Below are 13,960 nucleotides of genomic sequence, written 5' to 3' on the forward strand. Positions count from 1 at the left end.
TGCAGTGTGTAAGTGACCCAGTGTTCTCTAACATGCTGCAAAACAAAAAAAAGGGTTGATACAGAAGACAATTAGCTCTCTGCCTGATTACTCTGATAACCTCTGGCCTCTGAGTTCCTGCAGAGATCAGGGGTTATCAGTGCAGGAGTAGGAAGGAGAGAGCTAATTGTCTTTGGTATTAACCCTTTGGGCCCTTTTCCACCGGACGATTATCGTTCAGATTATCGTTAAATCGTTCGAATCTAAACGATAATAGTTTAGATGACCGAACGAGAAATCGTTGATCGCTTTATAAGACCTGGACCTATTTTTATCGTTGCTCGTTCGCAAATCGTTCGCATTGAATAAGACATCGTTCGGTCGTTCGCAATAAATACGAATGCAATAGCGAAGAAATAGCGAAGAAAAACTATCGCAATTACGATCATAAGTAACGATTATCGTTCCATGGAAATGACTGAACATTTTCAGGTCTTTCGCAATAGCGGTCGTTTTAAATCGTTAATCATTATGCAAACGATAATCGTCCGGTGGAAGAGGGCCCTTTTTTGTGTTGCAGCATGTAAGAGAACACTGGGTCACTTACACACTGCAGTAAATAGAGGGTTAAGTAAAAGGTAGTCTGCTCCTGCACCTATGTATATAACCATAGGATTCTGCCTTTGGCCACATCACAGAGTATGTGTGCATGTGTGTGTGTGTATATATATATATATATATATATATATATATATATATATATATATATATATATATATACACACATATATATATATATATATATATATATATATATACACATATATATATACATATAGATATATATATATCTGTGTAGGGGAGGGGGGCCCATACAGCTTTTTGCTATGGGGCCTCATGAATCCTAGCTACGCCCCTGTCAATAGGGTACATCAGTGAGGGTCTAAATGCTGTATTATTTCCGTCAACTATTTGTAGACAAATTCATTAATGGTCTGAGTTACAATTGCAACACATTGGCTGCAACCCTTTAATTCAAAGCATTAGTGGTGTCCCAGCAGTTACATATCTACTGATTAGACAGAGAAAGAACAGTTAATCCTTATGGATAACAGGGATAGAAGACACCTTGCAAAAACAGCCAAGACTGCAAGTTAAGATAGTAAAACTGATCTTGTGGTGCATCTGAATTCAATGTCTGGTTAAGACAGTAGTGTAAGACTTAAGGGTATTTTAGTCATGGTTATGGTAGGAGGTGGTCTAATAAGGAGTTATACAAGAGGGAAGGAGAACATCAGAAGCAATGCCAAAGTTTTTTTTTTTTTTTTTTACTGAAGGAGTATTAGATACTTGGAACAAACTTCTACCCCATGTGGTTAGTAAATCAACAGTAAGTAAATATAAACATGTCCATTCCTGTAGAAATTCTCATAGCTTACCATCTGACTCTGAGGCAGCTCGAATAATCAAGTAACTGCTTGGAAGGGGCTGAGTAATGGATCCTACTCCTTCTCCTTTGGGACCCTTAAAATATAAATAAATAAATACATACATACAATTTTAAATTAGGAAATGTTAAACATTACTAACACTGTTAAAATGCTATCTTGTAGCTAATGCTCACCTTAACAGCCCAGATTGATTGTTCCAGTGGGTGAAAGAGTTTGAAACAGAAGCCATCCTTCTTAGAGGGCCTTTCAATGATCTCACAAGCATTCAGCAGTACTGTGCCTACCCACTGCCCATTTTTGGGGGTTTTGTAAATTAACAGAACGCCTGGTTTTAACACGCACCACAGTTTGGTCCAGCTTTTTAATGTTCCCCTAATCTACATAAAAAACATACATTGAGATAATGAAGTTGAAATAAGTTAAAATGTATAATATAAAGTAGCAATTATGTATTATTACACACATATGCATAAAATCCTAATAAATTATAAATATGTGAAGCATAGACTAGTCTTGTCTAACCTTTAGCCAATCGGCCATGACAATTACAGATGGGTCTGTGATCGTGCTGAGCAACTCTTTTGTAGCCCTCTTTTTCTCCTCTCTATAATTTTTCTTTTGAACCTAAAAGAATAGACAAAGGAATAAAAGGGGGAAAACAACTTTGTGATAAGGAAGAAAATATTCTACACATGCATATTCCATAAGCCCCATTTACATCTGTCAATTAAAGTGTCCCTGTCATTAGAAAAAAGTTCCAATATTTTGCAGAGACAAGTCAAGTGTTTTGATCAGTTCACTCAGTCAGAGTCTGAGCAGTGTACCCTTTAGGCTGTGCGGTGCACGGTCACACAGTTTAATAGGATGGCCCGCTCGCTGCTGCCACCTCATTCTGGGATCTCTAAACAGCATCTGGCAAAGCTCACTGTATCTGTATCCTCTTCCAAACACAGATACAACTAAGCAAAATGGCAGAGCGGGCGTTGTCAGTACCCTCCTCACCATTCATTCTCAGAGTGCAGGAACCTCTGCTCTGCAGCCTATGAGAAGCAGGGCTGAGATCCCCCAGAATTGGCCAACACGATGCTATAAAGTCATGGCACCTGCCCAGGGAACTTATCCTTGCAACCATTCAGAGAGTTGCGTGGGAGGTAATTTTTTTTTTTTTTTTTTTTTTTTTACTAGGGCTGCATAGAGGAGGCCTATACTAAATAGGGGAAGCTTGCACTCTGGGGCCTAGATTTTAAACCAGTGCTTTTCAATTCCAGTCCTCAGGCCTCACCAAAAGGTCATGTTTTGAGGATTTCCTTAGTATTTCACAGGTGATATAATTTACTCATCAGTGCATCAGGTATGATCACAGGTGTTCTTTGTATGGGAAATCCTCAAAACATGACCTGTTGGTGAGGCCAGAGGACTGGAATTGAGAAGCACTGCTTTAAAGAAGGCAGGATGCATAGGAGGTGGCCTTTACTATTGGGTGCAGAGCTGCACAAAGGAGACCTATACTATAAGGGAGGAGGCTGCACAGAAGAGACCTATACTATAAGGAAGGGGGTTCCACAGATGATATCTATACTATAGGAAGAGAGGCTGCAGAGAGGAGGCCTATACCACCATATGGTGAGCTGCACAGAAAGGTCTATACTATATAGGACTGCACTATACTATATGGGGGGGGGGGGGGGTACAAAGAAAGGAGTCTCGTACAATATGGGAACTGTGCAGAAAGACCGGACACTTGACACTTGAAACTATATAGGGCACAGAGAAGCTTAACTACTATACGTGTTGGAGCAAGAAGCCTAAAATGTTTCTATGGCAGATTCAAAAGAGAGGATTCATGGCTGGGAGAAGACTTCAAGAAAGCCCGGTCAGGTTGGAGAGGAAAAGGAAAAGTAAACAAGACAGATCAGAGAAGACACCCTTTGTGAGTCACTGGATGTAACTGCACTGAAATCATTAAAAGATGCTGATCTGTGTAAACCAATACCCCAAAAAATTTCAAATATTGCATCAAATCTCAACAGTTGTACTATATTTAATTAGCTATGCCACATTACTAAGTTCCTGTGTTATATCTTTTGGTTTGCCCAACTTTGCTTGGACATTCTCCAGCTCTGTTCCCATTCTGCTCAGCAGTGGCTGAAGCTTAGAGGGAACATTGGGTCCAAATAGTCAGACCTGGCTAAGAGAAGCACTTTTCTTCCCGCCTTCCTGCACAAGACAAGCTCCATAGACTTATAATGAAGCTCATCTTGTGCAGAGACAGAGATGCAAACTTGTGACATGTCATATGTTTTTTCTAATGATAGGGACAGATGTTTATTGCCAAAGAAAAGATCTCAAATAACAATAATAATTACCCAGATAATCAACAGCTGGAATTCTATGAAATTACATTATATATGGTGATGGATATGACAATTAAGGCTACATTTACACGTTCTGTAGTTTTGTCTGTAATTGCAGATCTGCAATTAAGGACAAATTTAGGGCCTATTGATTTCAATTGGGCTGTTCCCACTGTCTTTACATTTACGAATCTGCAATCAATAAAAATTGCATTTGCGAAAAATACTGAAAAGCTTTAAGTCTCTGGGAACATCTATAAATTTCTGTGGAATTTATAATTTTTACAGATGAAATGGCAGTAACATCTCAAAAAAATACAGTAAATAATTTTAAACTATTCCCATTTCTTTAACTATCACCTTCCTCTTTTTTGCTGGTGCACAAGAAATATGGATTACAGATGCATTTACAGAATTTATTTTTAGAGAATAGCATATGGTCTTAAAAAACTACTAAACATGTGAATGTAGCCTTAATCTATCAATATATTACATGAAACTAGCAAATTACAAAAGAACAAATCAATGGTTTATTTTGGTGGGAAGGTTTTTTTTTAAACAGCAAGAAGAGTTACATATAAGTTGCCATATTCTAGTTTATACCTCACCTTAAGAGACTCCTTTTTTGTAAGTTTACTGGAGGCTGCGGCAATGTCCTTTTCAGATCCATTGTATAATTTGGACTCAGACTACAAATAATAAAAGAAAAGGCTTATGTTATGGGTATAGATTAATTCACTCATCTCCCTACATATATTGGTGTCAGTGGCTTCCAAATATGCTGTAGGAACATGGCTGACACTAGTGCTTTGGGCTCCTTTACCTACATGAATTGTGAAAAAGCAAAGCTCTTTTGTTAGAGAAAGGAGAGTATATAGTTGACCACATTGTGCCTTGCTGTCAAAAATAGGTGCAATGTTGATTAATACAGGCTGGGTGGTATAGGTGTAGAAGGACTCTTAATAACTTATATTTTTATACTCAGTCCAGTATAACCACTAATGAGCATGGTACCTTTTGGTAATTTGTATGTACAGTGGATTATGCACAATCTCGGGTCTCCTACTGTTAATGAAGAGTCAAAGAGGAGTTGTGGCTCAGTGTTTGTGCCACACCTCACCACTGCTTTCTTCTCCCTCTTCTTCATTAATAATCTCTGCTGCGCAGCCTCCTGTTCGCTCACGCTGTCTTTTTTTTTTTTTTATTACACTTTTTTTAGCATAAGAAAATAACACACTGATGAAGTATTAAAATATTTGACTCACAAATGCCATTTCTTTACATAGGAATCATAATTAACCAGGCTTTGGGCCACCAATTTCTCCATTCCATAATTATGATATACTGACGCCGATATAGTAGTGACAGAGGGAAGAGAGGTCACTTTCCACATTTTATCTATGGATGTTCTTGTGGAAGTAAGAATATGAACAATTACAGTCATATGAGAAGGTGGGAGTGTGGAGTTAAACCAAGTAGAGCAACTACTGGGCCACGTGATGGTGGGATAGTAAAGTATTTGCTTTAAATTTGTCTCAATTTGAGCCCATAAGGGGACAATGACACCATGACCTCTGGCATCTCCAACAGAGGCTCGAGGCACCTGGGAATATTTCAGAGACCCTATATGGGGTGTAATACCACCTGTAAATGAGCTTAAAGCGGGGAAGCAGGTGCCACGGTCAGTTTTTCGATCTGCGGACCAGTTCCCGTGTACGGCGCCGTTCTATGCAGGGTCCCGGGCCGGTGCTCAAGCACTGGAGGCCGGCCGGTCCGCCCCCAGTGGGAGGGAATTCCCTCCCCTCTATGACGCGGCTCCTTTAGAATCAATGAAGATGCATCATAGAGGGGAGGGAATTCCCTCCCACTGGGGGCGAGCCGGCCAGCCTCCAGTGCTTGAGCACCAGCCAGCTACCAGTGAATAGAATGGCGCAGTGCACGGGAACCAGGCAGCGGGTCAAAAAACGGACCACAGCATAGGCTTCCCCATGAGGGCGCAGTTCTAACGGTGGGTCAAAAGAGGATGTACTTGATGGTGTAGTGAGGCCTCAAGGTCGTTTATGCATTTTGGAATTCATCTGTGAAGGAAGAAAATGTCTCACCACTGTTCATCCGTGAAGGATTGGGACAAATCAATTTCCCACTTTTGTTAAAAAGAGAGGCATTAAAGACTTTGTGGCGCTATTAATTCTTTATAACCAATAAACACTCCCTTTTTAGCATTTTTCTAATAGGGTGATGAGGCCTGTACCTGTTGTACCTGTAAATACAGTTCTTACAAGGGACATAATATTTCCGAAGTATATTCTCAAAAGTAAGCAAACCTTTAGAGTTACAAACACAGGATAACGTGGATATGCCCTTAGAAACCAAACTACCGAAGATCCACCTGACAAATGAACATCTGTATCGCTAGTATTGAAACAGCCAGTATTACCTTAGACATAGACATAAATCTGTTACGTTTGGGGAAACCAACCATATTTTATGGGCAACAGTATGAGCGTTGATTTCAGACAAAAACTGCCTATAGATGAATGATCTGCAATCACTTATGGTTGGATCTCCATAACTAACTAAGCTGGAGCTGTGTTCTAGAGGAAAATCCCCTGTCTAGAGACTAACAACATTTTCCTTGGGTTTGATTCCCCTGATGGAAATGAAATATTTATTTATTGTTTTTTTCTTATTATTGTATTATTGCAAAAAATTCCAAATGAGGTCCAAATTAGTCTTAAAATTAATTTTTCATATTCATATATTTAATTTCCATCAAGAGAATTGAACCCAGGAAAAAGAAATGTTTTTGGTCTCTAGACAGTTAATTAACCCCTAGACCATGGCTCCAACATAGTTAGTCATGGAGAGTTAACTATATTTCATTCTATACTATTTGACTTATTACAGTAGGAGACCCACACCCAGTAGCGGATTATAATAGGTCAGTTTTGGGCAGTAGCCCGGGGCCCTGAGCTCCTGGGGGGGCCCATGGCTGCCCAAAAAAAACTTATACTTTCAGTAGTGTATTGCCTTCTGGCTACGGATCTGCCATGATTTGCAAAAAATTGGTGTTTTACTGTAATTTTGCACAAATCAAGGCATCATGACATTATTTATCCTGTGGTGTTCATAGTACAGGATAAATAATGTCATGATGCCTTGATTTGTGCAAAATTACAGTAAAACAGCATTTTTTTTTGCTAGTGCTGCCATAATTACAGTGATATGGGGGTGCAGTCTTGGTGAACAGCCCGGGCCTATGGTAAACTTAATCCGCCCCTGCCCGCACCTCAGACACGTTGAAGCAGAGCCAGGCCTAGAACTTGTTTCAAAAGCTGCACGTCACCCAGGGGAGGGGATATCGGTGCTGTGGGACCTCATTTGCATATTTAGAAAACTGCACAGATCGCGGGAATCTCTTGGCGGATTGAAAAATGAACTACACTAGTAGAAGCAGCACAGCAGCACCCATGAGGTCATATGAAAGTGGCTGTATCAGAAAAGTCCTGCGAAGAGTTTCAGCTCTCATTGCATCATACTATTACATGACACTGGGAAGGCTGTGAGTCCACTGCGCTGATTAACGCTCCATAAATGTGGATTATGGAGTGTGAGAATAAGCCCTTAGGTCCTATAAGTGACCAGAGATCCTTCACACTCTCTGTCATGATCTGTAGCATCAAGTTACTGTGCAAACTGCTGGTAATGTATTATTTTACATTAATATTATTAAACAGATGCATTGCTTCTACTATAAATTTCAAGAAATATAATGAAACAGGTATCCAGGAAAGATTACCTTGCTTTTGGACATGGAGTGAGCAGAATCATCTTTGCTTTGCAAGACATCATCCTTTCCTCTATCAAAACCTTAAAGGAAAACAAAATATGCTGAACAAGTACTTACACATTGTAATGCAATTATGGGGCACTGGTTATACTACAGTCAACTATAGCAAATAAAAAAAAAAAAAGTACTTAAATTAATAGTAATTTTCTGGCATTAAAATGGGAAACTCATGCTTAAGAATTCTATTGCAATGTTCTGAAAATGTAGCTGCCTCGTATGAAAGAAACCAAGGATACTGTATATGCAATGGACAGTATCTACATGATTTTATACTGCAGTCTTACTATGGTCTAAAACAAGGCCATTGGCAACAACATGTTGAGTAAAGTTTGGATTACATACAGCAACCACTGCATGACCTATGGCCCATAAAAAGGCTAATAAAAAAAGATTTGATAGAGAAATCCTAGGTGAGTACAGGTAAAGTGTTAATAATGACTTAACATTCAGAGCATCATGTACTGTACAAGCCACTTGTTTTCCCTTTTCACTTGCAAGAAAGTATCCTGGGAATTATCAGCAATTGTGAAATTCCAGTGTCAGCACAACCAGGGAGCAGCAAAGGGACACAAACATCTATTATAAGGAAAATCACCTCTCCAGAGGAAAGCAGATCCCCTACTATGTGTTGCATATAATTGCATAACAAACTGCACAATAAGAATGACTGTCATGGTAGAAATATTAAATGATCACATTCATAATACAATTTTTATTTAATATAATCAAATGCCTATTTAATACTAGGGCTTACTATGACTGTGCTAGAACATCAATGTGTGTTTCCCTATCCAGAAAAAAAAGGACTTACAACCAAAAGAAAGAAAAAATTCTGACCATGTTTGTGGACTACAAAATAACATTGAAGGTCACATTCCCACTTTCCATATATTCAGTCTGTATGCTACAGACCAAACTATCGGAATTCACTGCATCATAGTTCATTACTATGCAGTGATCTCTGAAACCGTTAAAAAGAAGCAATCACATAAAAAAATACATCACACAGCACACTTTCCATACGTGTTCCTATCCCCTGCGACCCTGCAAAGTAAAAGTTGTAAACTTTTATAAAATGGCAAGTTGTATGTAAATCACCCCCCGACTATACACCTGGGTGCTGGGCCGTTTGCAAATAGTCACTGTCCCCTGGCGGTCCTGCAATGTAATCACGCCCCTCTGGGAGTCAGGGGCATTATTGAAACAGCGGCGGTGCTGTGATGTCATCCAGAGGCGCTCCTTCCCTCATATTGACATGCCTACGATCTCATCACAACGCACATGAGCAGTACAGCGAATCCCGTTCTGTGCCTTACTGCGCATGTGCAACGCCATGAGAATGTCGACACGCCGCCGTGAGGGAGGGCGCCCTCTGAATAATGTCACTGCACCTCTGTTGTTTGGATAATGCCCCTTACACCCAGAGGGGCGTTATTATATTGCAGGACCGCCCAGGGAACAGTGAGTACCTGCAAACAGCCCAGCACCCAGATGACTAGTTGGGGGCGATAAAGGGATGCAGGGGATAGGAACATGTGTGGGAAGTGTGCTGGGTGATGTATCAGCACATTTCCTTAGCTTATAGGCAGTTTTTATGTGATTGGTTGCCTATAAAGCTCTGACCTACAGTACTGACACTAGCACACTAGTACACTAGTGTACTACAGTGGTATTTGTTGCTTCCTGCGGTGTTTGTTTACCACAGGTGGAGCAGTATTTATTGTTCCACTGTGGTGTTGCTATACAACAGGTGCTATGTGGTTTTGATTTATTGCAAGTGTGGCAACATTTATTGCTGCACTGTTGTGGTGTTTTGATATGGTGTAGGATGTAATTTCGGAACCGCAGCGTTGGTATGGTGCTGCCAGGGGATTTTATGTGCACTACATGGTGATATTTGGGGAGGTGCAGTAGAATGTAGTTGCTGGTGAGGCCCCAGCTCCAACATGGATTGCCTGATGAGACATGAGAAAAGTTTGCTTAAGGGTACAAACCCACTTGACGTATTTGCTGCGTGAATCAGTCTTAAAAATAAGCAGGCAAAACGCAGGTTGGCTTTATACAATTGTTCTGCGTTAAAATACGCAATTGCGTATTTTTGAAGCGTGAAGCTTGTTGTTAGCAAAGCATCAGTTGTTAACAACCTGTGCGAAAAACGCATGTAGCTTCACACTTCAAAAATACGCAATTGCGTATTTTAACGCAGAACAATTGTATAAAGCCAACCTGCGTTTTGCCTGCTTATTTTTAAGACTGATTCACGCAGCAAATACGTCAAGTGGGTTTGTACCCTTAAACTAATACTTACAGAAAAAAAATTATCAGTTGCTCAACAATATACCACCAACGAAAACTCCTTGTTAGGGTACATACACACACACCGTATACGCAGCAGATCTGCAGCAGATTTGATGGTGCAGATTTGATGCTGTGTTCAGTTATTTAGATCTAATCTGTTGCGTATCTCAGCAGAAAATACGCTGCGTATACGGTGTGTGTTTGTACCCTAAAACATTATTTCCTATTATATAGTGCAAACGCAATCCAAATTTCTGTACACAGATGCTAGGGCTTTATATTAAAGTCCTCAAAGGCTTTATATGGTAATGTAACTACTTGGTGACTTTTATTATCCTTACAGTTTATAATAGTGGGTCACAGAATGACATTTACTGCATAAAAGTTACACATTTATCTCTTATATTTATAGATGGCGACAATTAAAGTGACAGTTCTATAACTAAGAGCAGGCAAGGAGTAAGTCCCTTACACAAACAGCAGTTAGAAAGGTCACAGAGGTATACGCGGGGGAATGTATTCAACATCAAAGAAACCATGTACCAGGCAGATAGAATAATAAAATAATAATAATGGGTGGCTTTTTTGAGGTGTTTTTTCTTCCCCGAACAGCGTTCTTGGCTAGTGTTTCACGATAAGCAAAACTATTTCAGCGGAAGTTCAGAGAAAATATACTCCTGTATTGTTTAATTCAGTGAATGTATTTATTTTCAAGCATTCTTAATTCCAGAGCGCTATACAACATATAGGAAATAACAAAAAAGATCAAAAACACATTACGTGAATAAAATAAGTGACAGACTGGTACATAGGGATAGAGGACTCTAACCGTGAAAGACCTTTATTTTTTTTCATGTATCGTATATAAATATTTGTATTGTGGAATCTATTTCATGCACTTATTTTAACTTTTTTTAGATGATATCTCCTTTTTTCTTCTTTCTTTCTTTTACAATACAATAGATTTAACCAGAAATCTAATAATCATCAAACAATATTTAGATATTAAAGGCATTCATTTTCATGGCAATAGTTTAATACTTTGCATAGTTAAAGGGGTAGTGTGGCGTTTAAGTTACGTTTTCGCTGTCGACCCTAGCCGCCATCTTGTGTCGACGACGTCATCTTCGGGAGGCCGGCTAAACCACTCCGGCTGTCCCCCCTCTGCCGAGTCATCAGCTGCTCAGCCTCGATTGGCTGAGCATAACTGTGCTCAGCCAATCACGCGGCAGAGGGCGGTGAGTATAATGCACAAACACTTCCGAGGTGGGGTGAACACAGGGAAGGGGGCCATTCACTTAAATAACACACATTACAAAGTTGTATAAAACGCCATACTACCCCTTTAAAGTAAATACCACACCTCCTGTTTAAAGGGAATCTTTCACGTTAGTTCGCACTAACTTGGTGATGCTCAAACACATTGGTTCCTTCCTTTTTCCAATCTGCTGCACTTTCAGAGAAATGCATAACTAATAAGCTAATTGGTAGTTTAGGTGTATTGAGGTGTTTCCTAGCCTTCTAGTGCCTTGGTATCCTTCTATACGCATGGTATCACTAGGGGTGCTGTAGTCCCATTGGCTGAGAATGTTCTCAGTGCACCTTAAAAGCTTATTAGCATATTACTATTATAACAGCTATTATAAAAGCTATAGACTCACATGTGAAACTGAACAACAACTACACTGCATGCCAGACTTCAAATAGCCATTGTTATTTCTGCAAACTTGATAAACAAATCAATAGTGCAAATGAACACACAAAACTTTGGAAGGGTCTTTTTTTACATGACCTGCTATACGTTCATACTCGGCGCTTGCTTGCAGTTTAAAATTAATTGTGCAGTTAGGCCAGAAATATCTTTCAGTGCACTGTTTTTGGCCACACATCTTCTGTTTAGACAGAGAGATGTATGTCCGATAACAATGATTATGCCGGCCACTCAAAAGATTAAATCCGCCAACAAGGCTAATTGCTGGCCCTTTAACATAGGCCGATTATCGGCTGATTGATCGTTTCTAGGTACACTTGATAGAGATAACTGTGCAAAATGGCCTTAAATTTCCCATTTTCTGATAAACTCTCTCAAAATCAGTTTAGCAACAACTTTTTATTTTTATTTTTTTTTTAAATGGTTACGACTTGTAATCTGACCCCTTAGCTAGCTACAAGTCTATGGAGAGGGGAAGGGAAATATGGGAGAATAGAGAATGATAGCTAAAAGATAACTTTCAGTGCTGAAAAATTAGATTTATAATTGGCTAGATAATAGTGCTAATCCTCAAGTATACTCACAGTGGTCTGCTCCTTATCTTACATACCTTGGTATTAGGATAAGTAGCAATGTATACATGTAATATAATGATATAATGTATGAATATCATTAAATCAATGATAATGCTCCACCTCATATATACATAGATGTCAGGCTCTCCTTTCTGCTCGCTTTTACTTTTAGCCCCAAACAGCCTATACAAATGTCTAACGCCATTATTCAAGAAACCCTTAAAAGATGGAAATGGTTTCTAGATAAATATAGGGAAAAAAGTTTCCCCTCACCCTTTTTACAACTAAGACGTTATTGGACATTATTTTTATCAGGATGGGTGTCCTCTCTCTACAACAGAAGTCTGAAGATACACTGAAGATTCCCTCCACTCATATAGCACTTTTATCTTACATAAGTAAATCCTTCCTTCATATTGGGAAACAAACATGTTTTCAACAACCTCATTCTTGGTTAAAGGAACTCATGAGTAACAATATTTACCCTGACAAAGTGATGTCTAAAATATACAAGGCACGTATTGTACTACATACGCATACTGCTCCTCCCTTTTTCAGATTGTGGAAAAGAGAAATGGGGAAAACATTCTCCCCCCTTTTACAGCAGTTGCACAGGATCTCCAGGTGTGTAAATACACAAGAAAGTAGCTTTAAAATGTTATCTAGATGGTACAGAACTCCAGGTTAAATAGCCATCTATAACAGGGTCAACTCTGATCTTTGTTGGAGACATACAAAAGATAGAGAAACCTTTCTAAACACCTGAGGGTCCTGTCCTGTGTCTGTTTGGTGGCTCTATGTATTCCATTATATTTGTAAAACAACAGTGGTCCAGTCCCCAGAAATAGCACTGCTTTCCTTATTTCCCTAACTAAAACCACATTCTAATGTCAATTTATTGACTTTTTTTTTTTACTGGAAGCTGCTAGGCTGTTTATTCCACTGAATTGGTTATCTGAAGAAGTCCCGACAACAAAAACATGGCAGTGAAAGGTAGATCACCTCTAGCGGTTGGAAGAACTTTGCCACTGGGAACTTGTATTGGCTTAAATGTATCCAAACATGGACTGCTTGGGCTAGTCATAGAAATTTCTTGCTTTAACTTTGGATGCTAACATTTTGAGCCGGATTTCTTACTTCTGTTTGACATGAAGGCTGGTTGAATTTCACTAATGTAGGACTTTACATTGATAGTGTTCTGATATGATAGTACATTAGATTTTCCAGATGTATACATGCTACAAATGATATCTGTTTCATGTCTGAACTGACGCAACGGGTTCTGTTTTGAAATCACCCCTTTCATAACATGTTTTATTAGCTGTGACTTCTTTGCTCCCTCTCACCTCTAACCTTGCCCCCCTCCTGCCCACTCTTCCCTCACCCCCTCTTTGACCCCATCCTCCTTAACCCACCTACCTTAACATACCTGTGTTACCCTACTCCTTAAGAAGTATTCATAAGAACTGAATTTGCATGTCTATCAGACCTGCATACCTATATTATATAACTGTGTGCTCAGTAGTTTTTGTAAAAATCTGTATTGCATATTTGTACGGTTATATTTTACGGTTATTCACAACAAAATAAAAAAAATTATTAAAAAAATTATATATATATATATATATATATATATATATATATATATATACACACACACACATATACACAAACATACCCACACAGGACAGCTTCTTGTGAAAAGTCAACTGAAACACGTACACTTAAGGGCACTGACAAAC

General features: G+C 39.2%; 1 protein-coding gene across 7 annotated transcripts in view; it reads right to left on the minus strand.

Moving 5' to 3' along the window:
• Nucleotides 1-13,960, minus strand: part of OSBPL8 (oxysterol binding protein like 8) — a 171,619-nt gene that overhangs the window by 30,673 nt on the left and 126,986 nt on the right. For all 7 annotated transcript variants that reach the window (XM_069975413.1, XM_069975431.1, XM_069975405.1 and 4 more), the window contains 5 exons: nucleotides 7,584-7,654; nucleotides 4,393-4,473; nucleotides 1,953-2,054; nucleotides 1,604-1,807; nucleotides 1,419-1,503 (listed from right to left, as the gene is read on the minus strand). In XM_069975413.1, the coding sequence (XP_069831514.1) occupies nucleotides 1,419-1,503; nucleotides 1,604-1,807; nucleotides 1,953-2,054; nucleotides 4,393-4,473; nucleotides 7,584-7,654 (543 nt within the window). The remainder of the gene's footprint in view (nucleotides 1-1,418; nucleotides 1,504-1,603; nucleotides 1,808-1,952; nucleotides 2,055-4,392; nucleotides 4,474-7,583; nucleotides 7,655-13,960) is intronic.

Source organism: Dendropsophus ebraccatus, chromosome 1 (genome assembly GCF_027789765.1).
Source record: "Dendropsophus ebraccatus isolate aDenEbr1 chromosome 1, aDenEbr1.pat, whole genome shotgun sequence".
Lineage (NCBI taxonomy): Eukaryota > Metazoa > Chordata > Amphibia > Anura > Hylidae > Dendropsophus > Dendropsophus ebraccatus.